We start from the raw sequence: 13,680 nt of genomic DNA on the forward strand, positions 1-13,680 counted from the left end.
CAATTTTGTTGTGGGTAGACACAGATGGACGAAGCAATGTTATTCTTTTTAGGACCCAAACTTGAGGTTGGTAGAACTTTTAAAAAAAATTTTTTTTCCCTTTTCTCCCTTGCCGTAGAGGTCGGTGTGTGTACTTGCAGCAGTATGGAGGAGGAACTCCAACAGCTCAGAGAACAACTGTCTCAGCTTAAAGCAGACAGTGAGCGACTTCTCCAGGAGGGGGCCCAGGCTGGGCCTAGTGGAGCTGCCCAGGCTCCGGGCACTCCTGCTGCCAGTGCTTCTTCAGGGATTCCAGCTGCATCCATAGAGCGGGTGATTGTTATGCCCCGTGATGTAAGTGTCCTCTGTTCAATGGTAGAACTGGTATAACGTTGGATGAATGGACGGAGGAGGTCCAAGCTTGTATGCGTGCACATCACCTTGCTACCTGGGACGAGGCGCTATTCATGTTTGATCATTTGGAAGGTGAGACTAAGAGTGAGATAAAGTTCCATCCCCTAGAGAATCGGGAGGACCCAGCTCGGATTTTGCAAATTCTTCTGGAACTGTATGGCTGTACAGAGCCATATGTCACTTTACAGCAAACTTTTTTCTCCAGACAAAAAGATGGAGAAACTTTACAAGAGTTTTCATTGGCTCTAATGTCGCTTAAGGAGAAGATCGAACAGAGTACTCCTGGTGGTGTGCCAGATGCCGCAGTTCTCCTTTGAGATCAGTTTGTTGAGCACGTATGTGACAGCACTCTGCATAGGGAGTTAAAGCGGTTTGTCCGCGGAAGTCCAACTGCTACCCTACTGCAGGTACGTGCAGAGGCCCTCGTGTGCGAAAGGGAGGGGCTTCCTACTGTTCATCGTGAGCGTAGCTTTTCCCTCCCATCCATCCATGGTCTTCAGTTTGAGGTTAGAGGTAATGCTCTATCTCCCTCCTTGCCGGCACCAGGACTGAGTGAAGTCCTGGAGCTGCTTAAGAGCCAGCAGGAACAACTGAATCAGCGCACTCAGACTGTGGCTTCTCTCCAGGCATCATGGCAAAGTGGTAGGCCTCTTCGTAGTAGTATCATATGCCGGAGATGTAATCAATCTGGCCATTATGCAAGTGAGTGTGATGGAGAGAGGGTCACGTTTCGCGGCTGAGTAAACCCTTCCTCTAGGCCTCCTCAAGCTTCTGAGCCACAGGGAAACTAGTGCCCCCTCTGGACTAGGGAGCCAAAGTTCAGGTGGGGTGTTTAAGGGCTCAATGATAGGCAATTTTTCAGGCTTAATGTCATCTTGTCCAACCATTAAGGTTGACATGGGTGGAATAGAAGTTCTGTGTTTGTTGGACACTGGATCTGTGGTGTCCACTATCACGGAGAGTTTTTTCAGAGAACATTTTGAGCCTTGGGGCACAGACCGTCTGCAGGCCTGTCACTGGTTGCAGTTGAGGGCTGCCAATGGGCTCAAGATTCCATATATTGATTAGAACTGGACGTGGTTCTGTGCAATAAAGTGCTAACCCACTGTGGAATACTTTTTGTAAAGGATTCCCCAGTTGCAAGACTGTCAGTGCCTGGTATTTTAGGAATGAATATAATTCGCCGTTGCTATCGAGAGCTTTTTGGCACCCATGGTTCTTCTCTTTTTGAACTCCCGGTGGGTGCCAAGGATCCAGGTCCTGTCATGGAGGCCTTACAGAAGTGTCATTGGGCAGAGGCTCGTGAGCCAACTGCATTAGTTGGACTGGTAAAAACGCAGGGTCCACGAGCTGTGCGAATATCTGGTGGCACTATGAAGTTAGTTGCCGGCACTTGCCCTCAGCATTTTGCTGGCCAGGCACTTCTTTTTGAGCCATTGGAATCAGGCCTTCCAGCTGGTCTTCTCACTTCTCCTTGTTTAGTGCATGTTAACAGAGGTACAGTCTACATCTCGGTGATTAATGTTGGGTTGACTGATGTTTTACTGTATCCTCGTATCAGCCTTGGAACCCTTGGCAGGGCTGAAGTCGTGAGTCTACCAGCAGGGGTAACAGAGGTCATCCCTGGAACAGCAACAGTGGCCGCCAATGTGGCTGACATGTTCGAAAGTGGGGTGGATGCAGTGGATTTGTCTGCACTTAATTCTAAAGCTCAAGCAGAGGTATGAACGTTGTTGCAAAAGTATAGTACTGTGTTCTCTGCTCACGAAGGGGACCTTGGGTGTACCAATTTGGTCACCCATGAGATTCCCTTGCTGGATGATGTGCCTGTTTGGCAGTGCTATCGTTGCATTCCACCTTCAGAATATGAGGCTGTGAAGGCCCATATTAATCATCTCCTCGATGCGCAGGTGATAAGGGAAAGTAGCAGTCCAAATGCTTCTCCTATCATCCTGGTCCATAAGAGGGATGGTGGTCTTCGCCTTTGTGTGGACTATCGCCTTCTTAACGCTAAGACCAGGAAGGACGCCTTTCCCTTGCCACGCATCGAGGAGAGTCTTGATGCGCTGTCTGGTGCCCACTGGTTTTCTACTATCGATCTGGCCAGTGGATACAATCAGGTCCCTGTAGAGGAGCAGGACAAGCCAAAGACGGCCTTTTGTACACCTTTTGGCCTCTTCAAGTTCAATCGGATGCCCTTTGGCTTATGCAATGCTCCAAGCACATTCCAGCGGTTAATGCAGAGGCTGTTCGGTGATCAACGTCAGTCACTGTTGTTATATCTTGATGACATTTTTGTGTATTGTTCCGATGTGGCGCAGCACCTGGAGAAGCTACAACTGGTTTTGGAACGTCTTCACTGGGAAGGCTTGAAGGCCAAGCTAGAGAAGTGTTCCTTTTTCCAGCCAAAAGTTAAATATTTGGGACATGTCATTTCCCAGGAGGGTGTCTCTACTGACCCTTCCAAGATTGAGGCAGTGGCCAAATGGAAGCGGCCTCAACATGTCACAGAGTTGCGTTCTTTTCTCAGGTTTGCTAATTATTATCGATGGTTTGTAGAGGGTTTCGCCAAATTGCCTGCCCCGCTGCATAGGCTGGTGGTGGAAGTGGCTGGAACAAAGCACAAGAGGGGGTCTGGGAAGCCCCTGGGTGAGGTTTGGACTCTCCAGTGTGAGGAGGGCTTTGAAGCCTTGAAGGCTAAGTTGGTTGCAGCCCCAGTGCTTGCATATGCAGATTTCTCCAAACCTTTTATCTTGGAGACTGATGTGAGCTACAGTGGTCTTGGGGCTGTGCTGTCACAAGAGACTGAGGGTGGCGTTAGACTGGTCGCCTATGCAAGTCGCGGCTTTCGGCCCACTGAGCGCCATATGACCAACTATAGTTTCATGAAGATTCATGAAGCGCTCAAGTGGGCCATGACCGAAAAATTTCAGAAGTACTTGCTAGGCCTGAAGTGCCAGGTCTTTACAGATAACAACCCCTTAAGCTACCTTCAGTCCGCGAAGCTTGGAGCTCTTGAGCATAGGTGGGCTGCCCAATTGGCTGCGTTTGACTTTGAAATAAAGTATAGATCTGGTCGCAGCAATGGCAATGCAGATGCATTGTCCAGGCAGTATCTTACATCTTCTGAGCTGGCTGCTAGTGCGCTTCCAGGCAGCTCTGTTCCACTGGCTCTTCAGCAACTTGCAGCTCCACATCTTGCCTGCCAATTTTTGGTTAGTGCCCTACCAGGGCGGTCTCTGCCTGAAATTGGTGCTTTGCAGGAGGATGATCCTTGTCTGAAAGAGATTTTGGTCTTTTGACGGAGACGTGCATGACCCTCGTAAGAAGAGAGTCGTGGCCTTTCTAGGCAGACATTATCTCTCCTCCAGCAGTGGGATCGTCTTGTCGAATGGGAGGGAGTATTGTATCATCAGCTTTTACGGTCTGATGGAGGGAAGAACGTCTTCAACTGCTCCTGCCAGCAGTACTCAGGGAACAGGTCCTTGAGCAACTCCATCAGGAGCACGGCCACCAGGGTATCGAGAGGACTGCTGAACTGGTGCGTCAACGATGCTTCTGGCCTGGGATGTTCTCTGACATTAAGCACTGGGTGCAACAGTGCGAAAGGTGTCAAGCGGCTAAAGATTCTTCACCAGTGTCCCATAGTTATATGGGGCATCTGCTAGCTTCCCGGCCTAATGAGATAGTGGCTATTGATTTTACACTACTGGAACCGACCCGTAGCGGCATCGAGAATGTTCTTGTCATCAATCAATCAATCAATTTTATTTATATAGCACCAAATCACAACAAAGAGTTGCCCCAAGGCGCTTTATATTGTAAGGCAAGGCCATACAATAATTACGTAAAAACCCCAACGGTCAAAATGACCCCCTGTGAGCAAGCACTTGGCGACAGTGGGAAGGAAGAACTCCCTTTTAACAGGAAGAAACCTCCAGCAGAACCAGGCTCAGGGAGGGGCAGTCTTCTGCTGGGACTGGTTGGGGCTGAGGGGAGAGAACCAGGAAAAAGACATGCTGTGGAGGGGAGCAGAGATCAATCACTAATGATTAAATGCAGAGTGGTGCATACAGAGCAAAAAGAGAAAGAAACACTCAGTGCATCATGGGAACCCCCCAGCAGTCTAAGTCTATAGCAGCATAACTAAAGGATGGTTCAGGGTCACCTGATCCAGCCCTAACTATAAGCTTTAGCAAAAAGGAAAGTTTTAAGCCTAATCTTAAAAGTAGAGAGGGTGTCCGTCTCCCTGATCTGAATTGGGAGCTGGTTCCACAGGAGAGGAGCCTGAAAGCTGAAGGCTCTGCCTCCCATTCTACTCTTACAAACCCTAGGAACTACAAGTAAGCCTGCAGTCTTAGAGCGAAGCACTCTATTGGGGTGATATGGTACTATGAGATCCCTAAGATAAGATGGGACCTGATTATTCAAAACCTTATAAGTAAGAAGAAGAATTTTAAATTCTATTCTAGAATTAACAGGAAGCCAATGAAGAGAGGCCAATATGGGTGAGATATGCTCTCTCCTTCTAGTCCCCGTTAGTACTCTAGCTGCAGCATTTTGAATTAACTGAAGGCTTTTCAGGGAACTTTTAGGACAACCTGATAATAGTGAATTACAATAGTCCAGCCTAGAGGAAATAAATGCATGAATTAGGTTTCAGCATCACTCTGAGACAAGACCTTTCTAATTTTAGAGATATTGCGTAAATGCAAAAAAGCAGTCCTACATATTTGTTTAATATGCGCATTGAATGACATATCCTGATCAAAAATGACTCCAAGATTTCTCACAGTATTACTAGAGGTCAGGGTAATGCCATCCAGAGTAAGGATCTGGTTAGACACCATGTTTCTAAGATTTGTGGGGCCAAGTACAATAACGTCAGTTTTATCTGAGTTTAAAAGCAGGAAATTAGAGGTCATCCATGTCTTTATGTCTGTAAGACAATCCTGCAGTTTAGCTAATTGGTGTGTGTCCTCTGGCTTCATGGATAGATAAAGCTGGGTATCATCTGCGTAACAATGAAAATTTAAGCAATGCCGTCTAATAATACTGCCTAAAGGAAGCATGTATAAAGTGAATAAAATTGGTCCTAGCACAGAACCTTGTGGAACTCTATAATTAACCTTAGTCTGTGAAGAAGATTCCCCATTTACATTACATTGTAATCTATTAGATAAATATGATTCAAACCACTGCAGCGCAGTGCCTTTAATACCTATGGCATGCTCTAATCTCTGTAATAAAATTTTATGGTCAACAGTATCAAAAGCAGCACTGAGGTCTAAATGATCAGTCAGAAGGAAGTTTTCAGGGAATACTGTTAAGTCTTCTATTTCCATACCATAAGTCAGAACAAGATCTAAGATATGATTAAAGTGGTGGGTGGACTCATTTACATTTTGAGCAAAGCCAACAGAGTCTAACAATAGATTAAATGCAGTGTTGAGGCTGTCATTCTCAGCATCTGTGTGGATGTTAAAATCGCCCACTATAATTATCTTATCTGAGCTAAGCACTAAGTCAGACAAAAGGTCTGAAAATTCACAGAGAAACTCACAGTAACGACCAGGTGGACGATAGATAATAACAAATAAAACTGGTTTTTGGGACTTCCAATTTGGATGGACAAGACTAAGAGTCAAGCTTTCAAATGAATTAAAGCTCTGTCTGGGTTTTTGATTAATTAATAAGCTGGAATGGAAGACTGCTGCTAATCCTCCGCCTCGGCCCGTGCTACGAGCATTCTGGCAGTTAGTGTGACTCGGGGGTGTTGACTCATTTAAACTAACATATTCATCCTGCTGTAACCAGGTTTCTGTAAGGCAGAATAAATCAATATGTTGATCAATTATTATATCATTTACTAACAGGGACTTAGAAGAGAGAGACCTAATGTTTAATAGACCACATTTAACTGTTTTAGTCTGTGGTGCAGCTGAAGGTGCTATATTATTTTTTCTTTTTGAATTTTTATGCTTAAATAGATTTTTACTGGTTATTGGTGGTCTGGGAGCAGGCACCGTCTCTACGGGGATGGGGTAATGAGGGGATGGCAGGGGGAGAGAAGCTGCAGAGAGGTGTGTAAGACTACAACTCTGCATCCTGGTCCCACCCCTGGATAGTCACGGTTTGGAGGATTTAAGAAAATTGGCCAGATTTCTAGAAATGAGAGCTGCTCCATCCAAAGTGGGATGGATGCCGTCTCTCCTAATAAGACCAGGTTTTCCCCAGAAGCTTTGCCAATTATCTATGAAGCCCACCTCATTTTTTGGACACCACTCAGACAGCCAGCAATTCAAGGAGAACATGCGGCTAAACATGTCACTCCCGGTCCAACTGGGGAGGGGCGCAGAGAAAACTACAGAGTCCGACATTGTTTTTGCAAAGTTACACACCGATTCAATGTTAATTTTAGTGACCTCCGATTGGCGTAACCGGGTGTCATTACTGCCGACGATGACGGATGTATTTACTAAGTACACCATGGCTGTTCCCACTCGGGACCAATGGGCTTCTACTGTCACCCAAGTGATCACCCAGGAGTGGTTCTATAATTTTGGGGTGCCAAGTCGCATCCATTCAGATCAGGGACGGTGTTTTGAGGGTGCCATTCTACAGCAGCTCTGCCATTTGTAAGGGGTGAATAAGTGTCGGACCTCAGCATACCATCCTGCTGGGAATGGTCAATGTGAGCGGTTTTACCGTACTCTACACAACCTTCTTAGGGCTCTTCCACTGTCCTGGAAACAGGACTGGGCATCTTGTCTCCCTCAGTTGCTCTTTTCATATAACACCATGCCTCACCAGAGTACTGGGGAATCTCCTTTTTTCTTGATGTTTGGGTGAGAGCCCAATCTTCCAGTTGATTTTGTTCTGGGACAGGTGCCCGATCCCCTTCCTGGGACAGTGCAGAATTGGGTTGCTGAGCATTGTTCAAGGCTCAGGGTAGCTTTTACTGGTGCCCGTGAGAGATTGGCTGTGAATGCTGGCCGTAGGAAGGAGAGGTATGACCATTGCGGTAGGGAGGCACCTTTGCAGGTTGGTCAGCTGGTTTACCTTCGAGACCATAGCTACAAGGGGCGCCATAAAATCCAGGACATCTGGTGCCCTTGGTTGTTTCAAGTTTTGAAGACCCCCATTGGGGATAGTCCGATTTATACTGTTGCGCCAATCTCCGATTTGCATGCTTCTCGTAATGTACATCGGGACATGCTGAAGGCTCAGGTTACGCCTGGTCTCATGATTTGACCCCAAAGAGTTGAACCCGTTTCTCATGTGCGCTCGGATAGTGAGTCTTCTGGAGACTGTGATGTCTGGGTGGTGGCTCCTTTGGCATCTGGCCTCTCCAGTAATTCTGTTCCATCTGATCCTTGTTCTTCCAGTGATCCTGTTATTGTTCCAACAGAGAGTATGCCTGTAGGAGATGATGGTAACAGACTTATACCGGCGACTTTATGAAGTGCTAGTCGTCCAGTCCTGCGTCGCACTGCTCGTGCGACTGCCGGACAACATTCCAAAGTCCATCATCTTCCCTGGGGCATTCAATAGGTAATTTTTTGGTTGTGTCGTTGGACGCCGACAAAGAAAAGGGGAGTAGAATGTGGCATGTTAGTGCACAGCATACCTTTAAGGTGAAGGTGGGCGGAGCCAACACGGCCTTTAAAGTGTGCAGGGCACGCTCATAGAGATATACCGCCATATATATGGCGCAGTACATGGGATTGATTTCACCTGCTGTGATTAGTATGGTGGGGTAAGGGGTTTATTCCTCCTCGGCCAAGTTTGATGCATGTTTGGTTGTTTTTTTGTGTGTGTTTGGTTTGTTGCTTACGCTTTGGTTTGCAGTGTTTTTTTTCACAGTTGCATTATTGATCATAGTTTATCACTTGTTTATTTTGCTTTTCTCATTTGTGTCATCAGTTATGCTTTCGTATCAGGTTTTGCTTTCTGTTAATTATTTAGTCTTTGCTTATTTGTTCTGTCATCTAGTTATTTCCCCTGTTCATAGTTATATTATAGTCTGTCTGATCCCTGTTCTCAGTTTTTACATCATCCCATCTTATTATGTTCACTCACGCTCTTTGCACCTGTCTACCTATCTATGTATCCTACATCACTCCACTTTGTGCACTCTCTTCCTCCCTATCTTGCACAGTGTTTAATCTTCGTTCACTGGCCACACCCCTTTCTAGATTGTTCCTCAGGTGCACCTTGTTAACTCCTGTCTTATTTAAACACCTCACAGCCACCACTTCCCACCAGTTTGTCGTCCCTTCTTGCACACATTCCAGCCTCTTGGTCTCAGTCCTGTTTTTGCCTAGTTGTATGCCATTTATTGCTCTGCTCATCTCGACCTTGCCACTTGCCTCATCCATGAACTCTGTGTTTGCTCGTGCCTCTGACCTGTGCCTGTCTACGACCGCATCCCTGCCTAACCCTGATTGTACTTCTGCTCCGCTGCCTGAATACATGTGTACCAAATTAGAGCCTGGAAGAAAGTTTTACACCTAAGCCTAGTCTGGGAGTCTGCATTGCGGGTCCAGTTGCCACAGGTGCCAGGCTGTTTGTATTCAAGGGTGCAATTTAGAACTAGAAATTGTGGGGGACAAAATGCGAGGCCCACAGGGCTGAAGCCCATAGGCCGTGGGTCTGGGGGCCGCTTTAGGCCCCCAGAAGCCAATGGTTTCTAGATAACCTAACATGCATTCTGGGCATCCAGAACAGTAATTTTAATATTTTGAGAAGACCATAAAGTGGACACATTTAACTTATGCAATTTGAAACTGTGGATATAAGTACTTTATTCTGACAATAGCCAGCACTGATTTTAAAATCCTGGTGTAAATAAGGTATCACCACATGTGTAGAACTCAAAAAGAATAATAGGTTGAGTTTTCATTAAAAAAAAAACTGCAATGTGGTAAAATGTATTCATAAATATGAAAGAACAGGCTCTTAATAATTATTAACTATCGCACACTGTATTTTTTTTCTCAAGATTTGTTTTTGCATAAGTTTTTAAAAAACAGATCATAAGTTTAGGATAAATTGCTTATCATGGATTTAATTTTCAAAGTGGCACTAACGACAACACTCATACTGACCATACACAACAAAAATATAAACGCAACACTTTTGGTTTTGCTTCCATTTTGTATGAGATGAACTCAAAGATCTAAAACTTTTTCCACATACACAATATCACCATTTCCCTCAAATATTGTTCACAAACCAGTCTAAATCTGTGATAGTGAGCACTTCTCCTTTGCTGAGATAATCCATCCCACCTCACAGGTGTGCCATACCAAGATGCTGATTAGACACCATGATTAATGCACAGGTGTGCCTTAGACTGCCCACAATAAAAGGCCACTCTGAAAGGAGCAGTTTTATCACACAGAACATGCCACAGATGTCGCAAGATTGAGGGAGCGTGTAATTGGCATGCTGACAGCAGGAATGTCAACCAGAGCTGTTGCTCGTGTATTGAATGTTCATTTCTCTACCATAAGCCGTCTCCAAAGGCGTTTCAGAGAATTTGGCAGTACATCCAACCAGCCTCACAACCGCAGATCACGTGTAACCACACCACCCAGACCTCCACATCCAGCATGTTCACCTCCAAGATCGCCTGACACCAGCCACTCGGACAGCTGCTGAAACATCAGTTGCATAACCAAAGAATTTCTGCACAAACTGTGAGAACCATCTCAGGGAAGCTCATCTGCATGCTCATCTCCTCATCGGGTCTCGACCTGACTCCAGTTCGTTGTCGTAACCGACTTGAGTGGGCAAATGCTCACATTCGCTGGCGTTTGGCACTTGGAGAGGTGTTCTCTTCACGGATGAATCCCGTTCACACTGTCCAGGGCAGATGGCAGACAGCGTGTGTGCCGTGTGTGTGAGCGGTTTTCTGATGTCAATGTTTGTGGATCGAGTGGCCCTGGTGGCGGTGGGGTTATGGTATGGGCAGGCGTTCTGTTATGGACGAAGACACAGGTGCATTTCATTGATGCATTTTGAATGCACGAGATACCATGACGAGATCCTGAGGCCCATTGTTGTGCCATACATCCAAGAACATCACCTCATGTTGCTGCAGGATAATGCACGGCCCCATGTTGCAAGGATCTGTACACAATTCTTGGAAGCTGAAAATGTCCCAGTTCTTGCATGGCCGGCATACTCACCGGACATGTCACCCATTGAGCATGTGTGGGATGCTCTGGACCGGCGTATACGACAGCGTGTACCAGTTCCTGCCAATATCCAGCAACTTCGCACAGCCATTGAAGAGGAGTGGACCAACATTCCACAGGCCACAATTGACAACCTGATCAACTCTATGCGAAGGAGATGTGTTGCACTGCATGAGGCAAATGGTGGTCAGACCAGATACTGACTGGTATCCCCCCCAATAAAACAAAACTGCACCTTTCAGAGTGGCCTTTTATTGTGGGCAGTCTAAGGCACACCTGTGCACTAATCATGGTGTAATTTCGCTTGCATAGACTGATTTTGGAGATCAAGCAATAATTGCAGATGGGCTTTCTGAGGTCCCAGATAACTTTTCTGATTTCCTTTTCTAACTTTCAGAATTAGAATATGGTCCATTGATACTTATGTGTCGACAAGAGTCCCTAGAGGCAACTATTTTTGGTTTCAAATCTGGGCAAATGCAGTCCCAGAAAATTCCGAGTGTGACAAACAGGTGTTGTAAACAAGTCAATGCTGCTAAAAATACAAACTTGCAAAAACAAAGATACTATTCTGACATGGTTTTGCACATAAGACTGACACTGGATTTTAACATTTCTCTTCAAGATCAAAGTGAGAACACAGTGGAAGACATACAGACAACAATTGGAAAGAAAATCTGTTGGCTCATTCAGAGAGTAGAGGCCAGGACATGTCTAATGTGTTCCGCCGCTCTGAAAGAATAAAAACACCAACTGAAAAGATGCTTGCTTATCAAAAGGAAGAATTAAATAAAGTTTATATGAACAGTGGAAAATGGAAGCATGTGCAGCAAGGGAAAAATTTAAATCAGACCTAAGTGAAATAAATCTGTCATCACTTGCAGACATATTAGAAAAAGGGAAAGATGACATCATGAAACTGTACGCTGAAATAAGGAGCCATGTGGCACCACCAGCAGATTTACGGAGAAAATTGATGCTTGTGAAGCGGTAACTCATGACATGAAAATCATCTTTGAAAGATTATCTGGCACTGATGGAGATTTTAATGCAGAAAATGTAAGTCGTCATCTACGTGAGCTTCTGGATCGTGACTATGCTCTCTCCATATACGGTTCTGCTGCAAATTCAGATATCACCCACCATTCCTCATCTTCTTACCTTGCATCAAAACGGGCTGATGCAGCTGCAGAGCTAGCAGCGAAAGAGGCTGAATACAAGATTGATCAAGAGGAAAGTAAGCAGAAGGAAAGGATTAAGGCTTTAGGAACAACATAAGAAAGAAATGGAAATTCAAAGATCTGAGTTGGAGCGTCTGCAGGCTGAGAAGGATGTGGAAGCAGCCCGAGCCAGGCTTGAAGCCTACAACAGACATATAACACAGGTGGGGGACGTCCAGTCAGTCAGAAGTGAGCAAGTCATCCCCAATAGCGCATCTCAGCTGCCATCTAACACACCTACGTCATCAGTAACCCCTAGCGTCGCTCAGCTTGCAAGGGCAGTTCAAGATAACATAATGATGAACAGACTTCCTACACCAGAGCTGACGGTGTTCAATGGAGAGCCAATCCTCTATTGAATGGAAATCCTCCTTCATGTCACTGATCGATCAAAAGGGCATCTCCGCTGCAGACAAACTGTACTACCTTAATAGGTCTGTGAGCGGTCCAGCTCATAGATGCCTTGAGGGAACCTTCTTCAGAAATGATGAAGAAGCTTACCGAGATGCCTGGGAAAAGCTTAACCAGCGGTACGGCCAGGCATTCGTTATTCAAACGCCATTCATAGAGAGGCTATCAGGTTGGCCAAAAATACAGTCTGAAGACGGTGAAGGGCTAAGACGCTTTTCAGATTTCACAATGCATGCATGCTTGCTATGCCTCATGTAAAGGGCCTGGAAATATTAAATGACTGTGAAGAAAATCAAAGGCTCATACAGAAACTGCCAGACTGGTTCACTGCCAGGTGGAATCGCCATGTTACAAAGGGCCCTGATGGAAGGTAACGAGTTTCCCTGCTTCAATGATTTTGCTGCATTTCTGTCAGAGGAAGCGGAAGTTGCCTGTAACCCAGTCACCTCCATTCATGCACTTCATTCTCTGGAGACAACAGGCGACAAAGGCAATCCAAAAGACAATAAAAGAAACAAAGCCAGTGTATTCAATACAAAAACAACTGTACAAAGAGATGAACAATGTACTCATAAAACATGCATGGGATCTCCATGCATGTTATGCCAAGACACACATCAACTCCACAACTGCCCCAAACCTCATGAAAATGTCTCTGAAAGATCGAAGGTCATCTGTCAAGGACAATAAATTGTGCTATGGCTGTTTGAAACCAGGTCACAGTGTGAAGGACTGTAGATCCCACCTTACTTGTTACATATGTACAAAAAAGCAACAAGCTGCCTTCATGATGTAAATTACAGCAGTGATCTGAAAAGAGAAAGATTGTGAATATTGAAAATGCAGCACCAAATTAACACACCGGAGACAACAACCACCATGTCACATAACATTACCAGAGAAGGACAATCTGTCAACACCTCAGTGATAGTTCCAGTGTGGATGTCATCAGCTGCAAATCCATGCAAGGAAAACTTGTCTGTGCACTATTGGACACACAAAGTGACACCGCCTTTATTGATCAGGATGTGAGTCATGAACTGCAAGCCAATGTTTGTCCAGTGAACTAAACTAACTACCATGATGGGAAAGAATACAGTTGTAAGCAGTGGAAAGGTGTGTGGTCTTCGTGTTAGGGCTACAGCTCTGCAAGTTATCCAGCTCCCTCCTGCACAACACAAGGACTGTATTCCTGCAAACCGCAATCACATACCGACTTGTGAAACAGCCAAACGCTGGAGTCACTTATCACCAATCATCGATGAAGTCCCACCACTCCTCAGTTGTGAAGTAGCTCTCTTGATTGGTTATAACTGTCTCCGAGCCTTAGCACCAAGACAAGTGATACTAGGCCAAGATGATGAGCCTTCATGCTGCGCAGACTTAGGATGGAGTATAGTGGCAGCTCAGAGCCTTGCCTTGAGACTGATATGCTAGGTAGCCTTTGTTAC

The 13,680-nt window shown here is 45.5% G+C and overlaps 1 protein-coding gene across 1 annotated transcript in view; it reads right to left on the reverse strand.

Moving 5' to 3' along the window:
- Positions 1–3,805: 3,805 nt before the first annotated feature.
- The window catches only part of LOC117531541 (bromodomain-containing protein DDB_G0280777-like), a 483,227-nt gene continuing 473,352 nt past the window's right edge, over positions 3,806–13,680 (reverse strand). Inside the window, exon 8 of the mRNA XM_034194661.1 lies at positions 3,806–3,968. Within this exon, the coding sequence (XP_034050552.1) occupies positions 3,806–3,968 (163 nt within the window). The remainder of the gene's footprint in view (positions 3,969–13,680) is intronic.

Source organism: Thalassophryne amazonica, chromosome 18 (assembly GCF_902500255.1).
Source record: "Thalassophryne amazonica chromosome 18, fThaAma1.1, whole genome shotgun sequence".
In the NCBI taxonomy this organism is placed as follows: Eukaryota; Metazoa; Chordata; class Actinopteri; order Batrachoidiformes; family Batrachoididae; genus Thalassophryne; species Thalassophryne amazonica.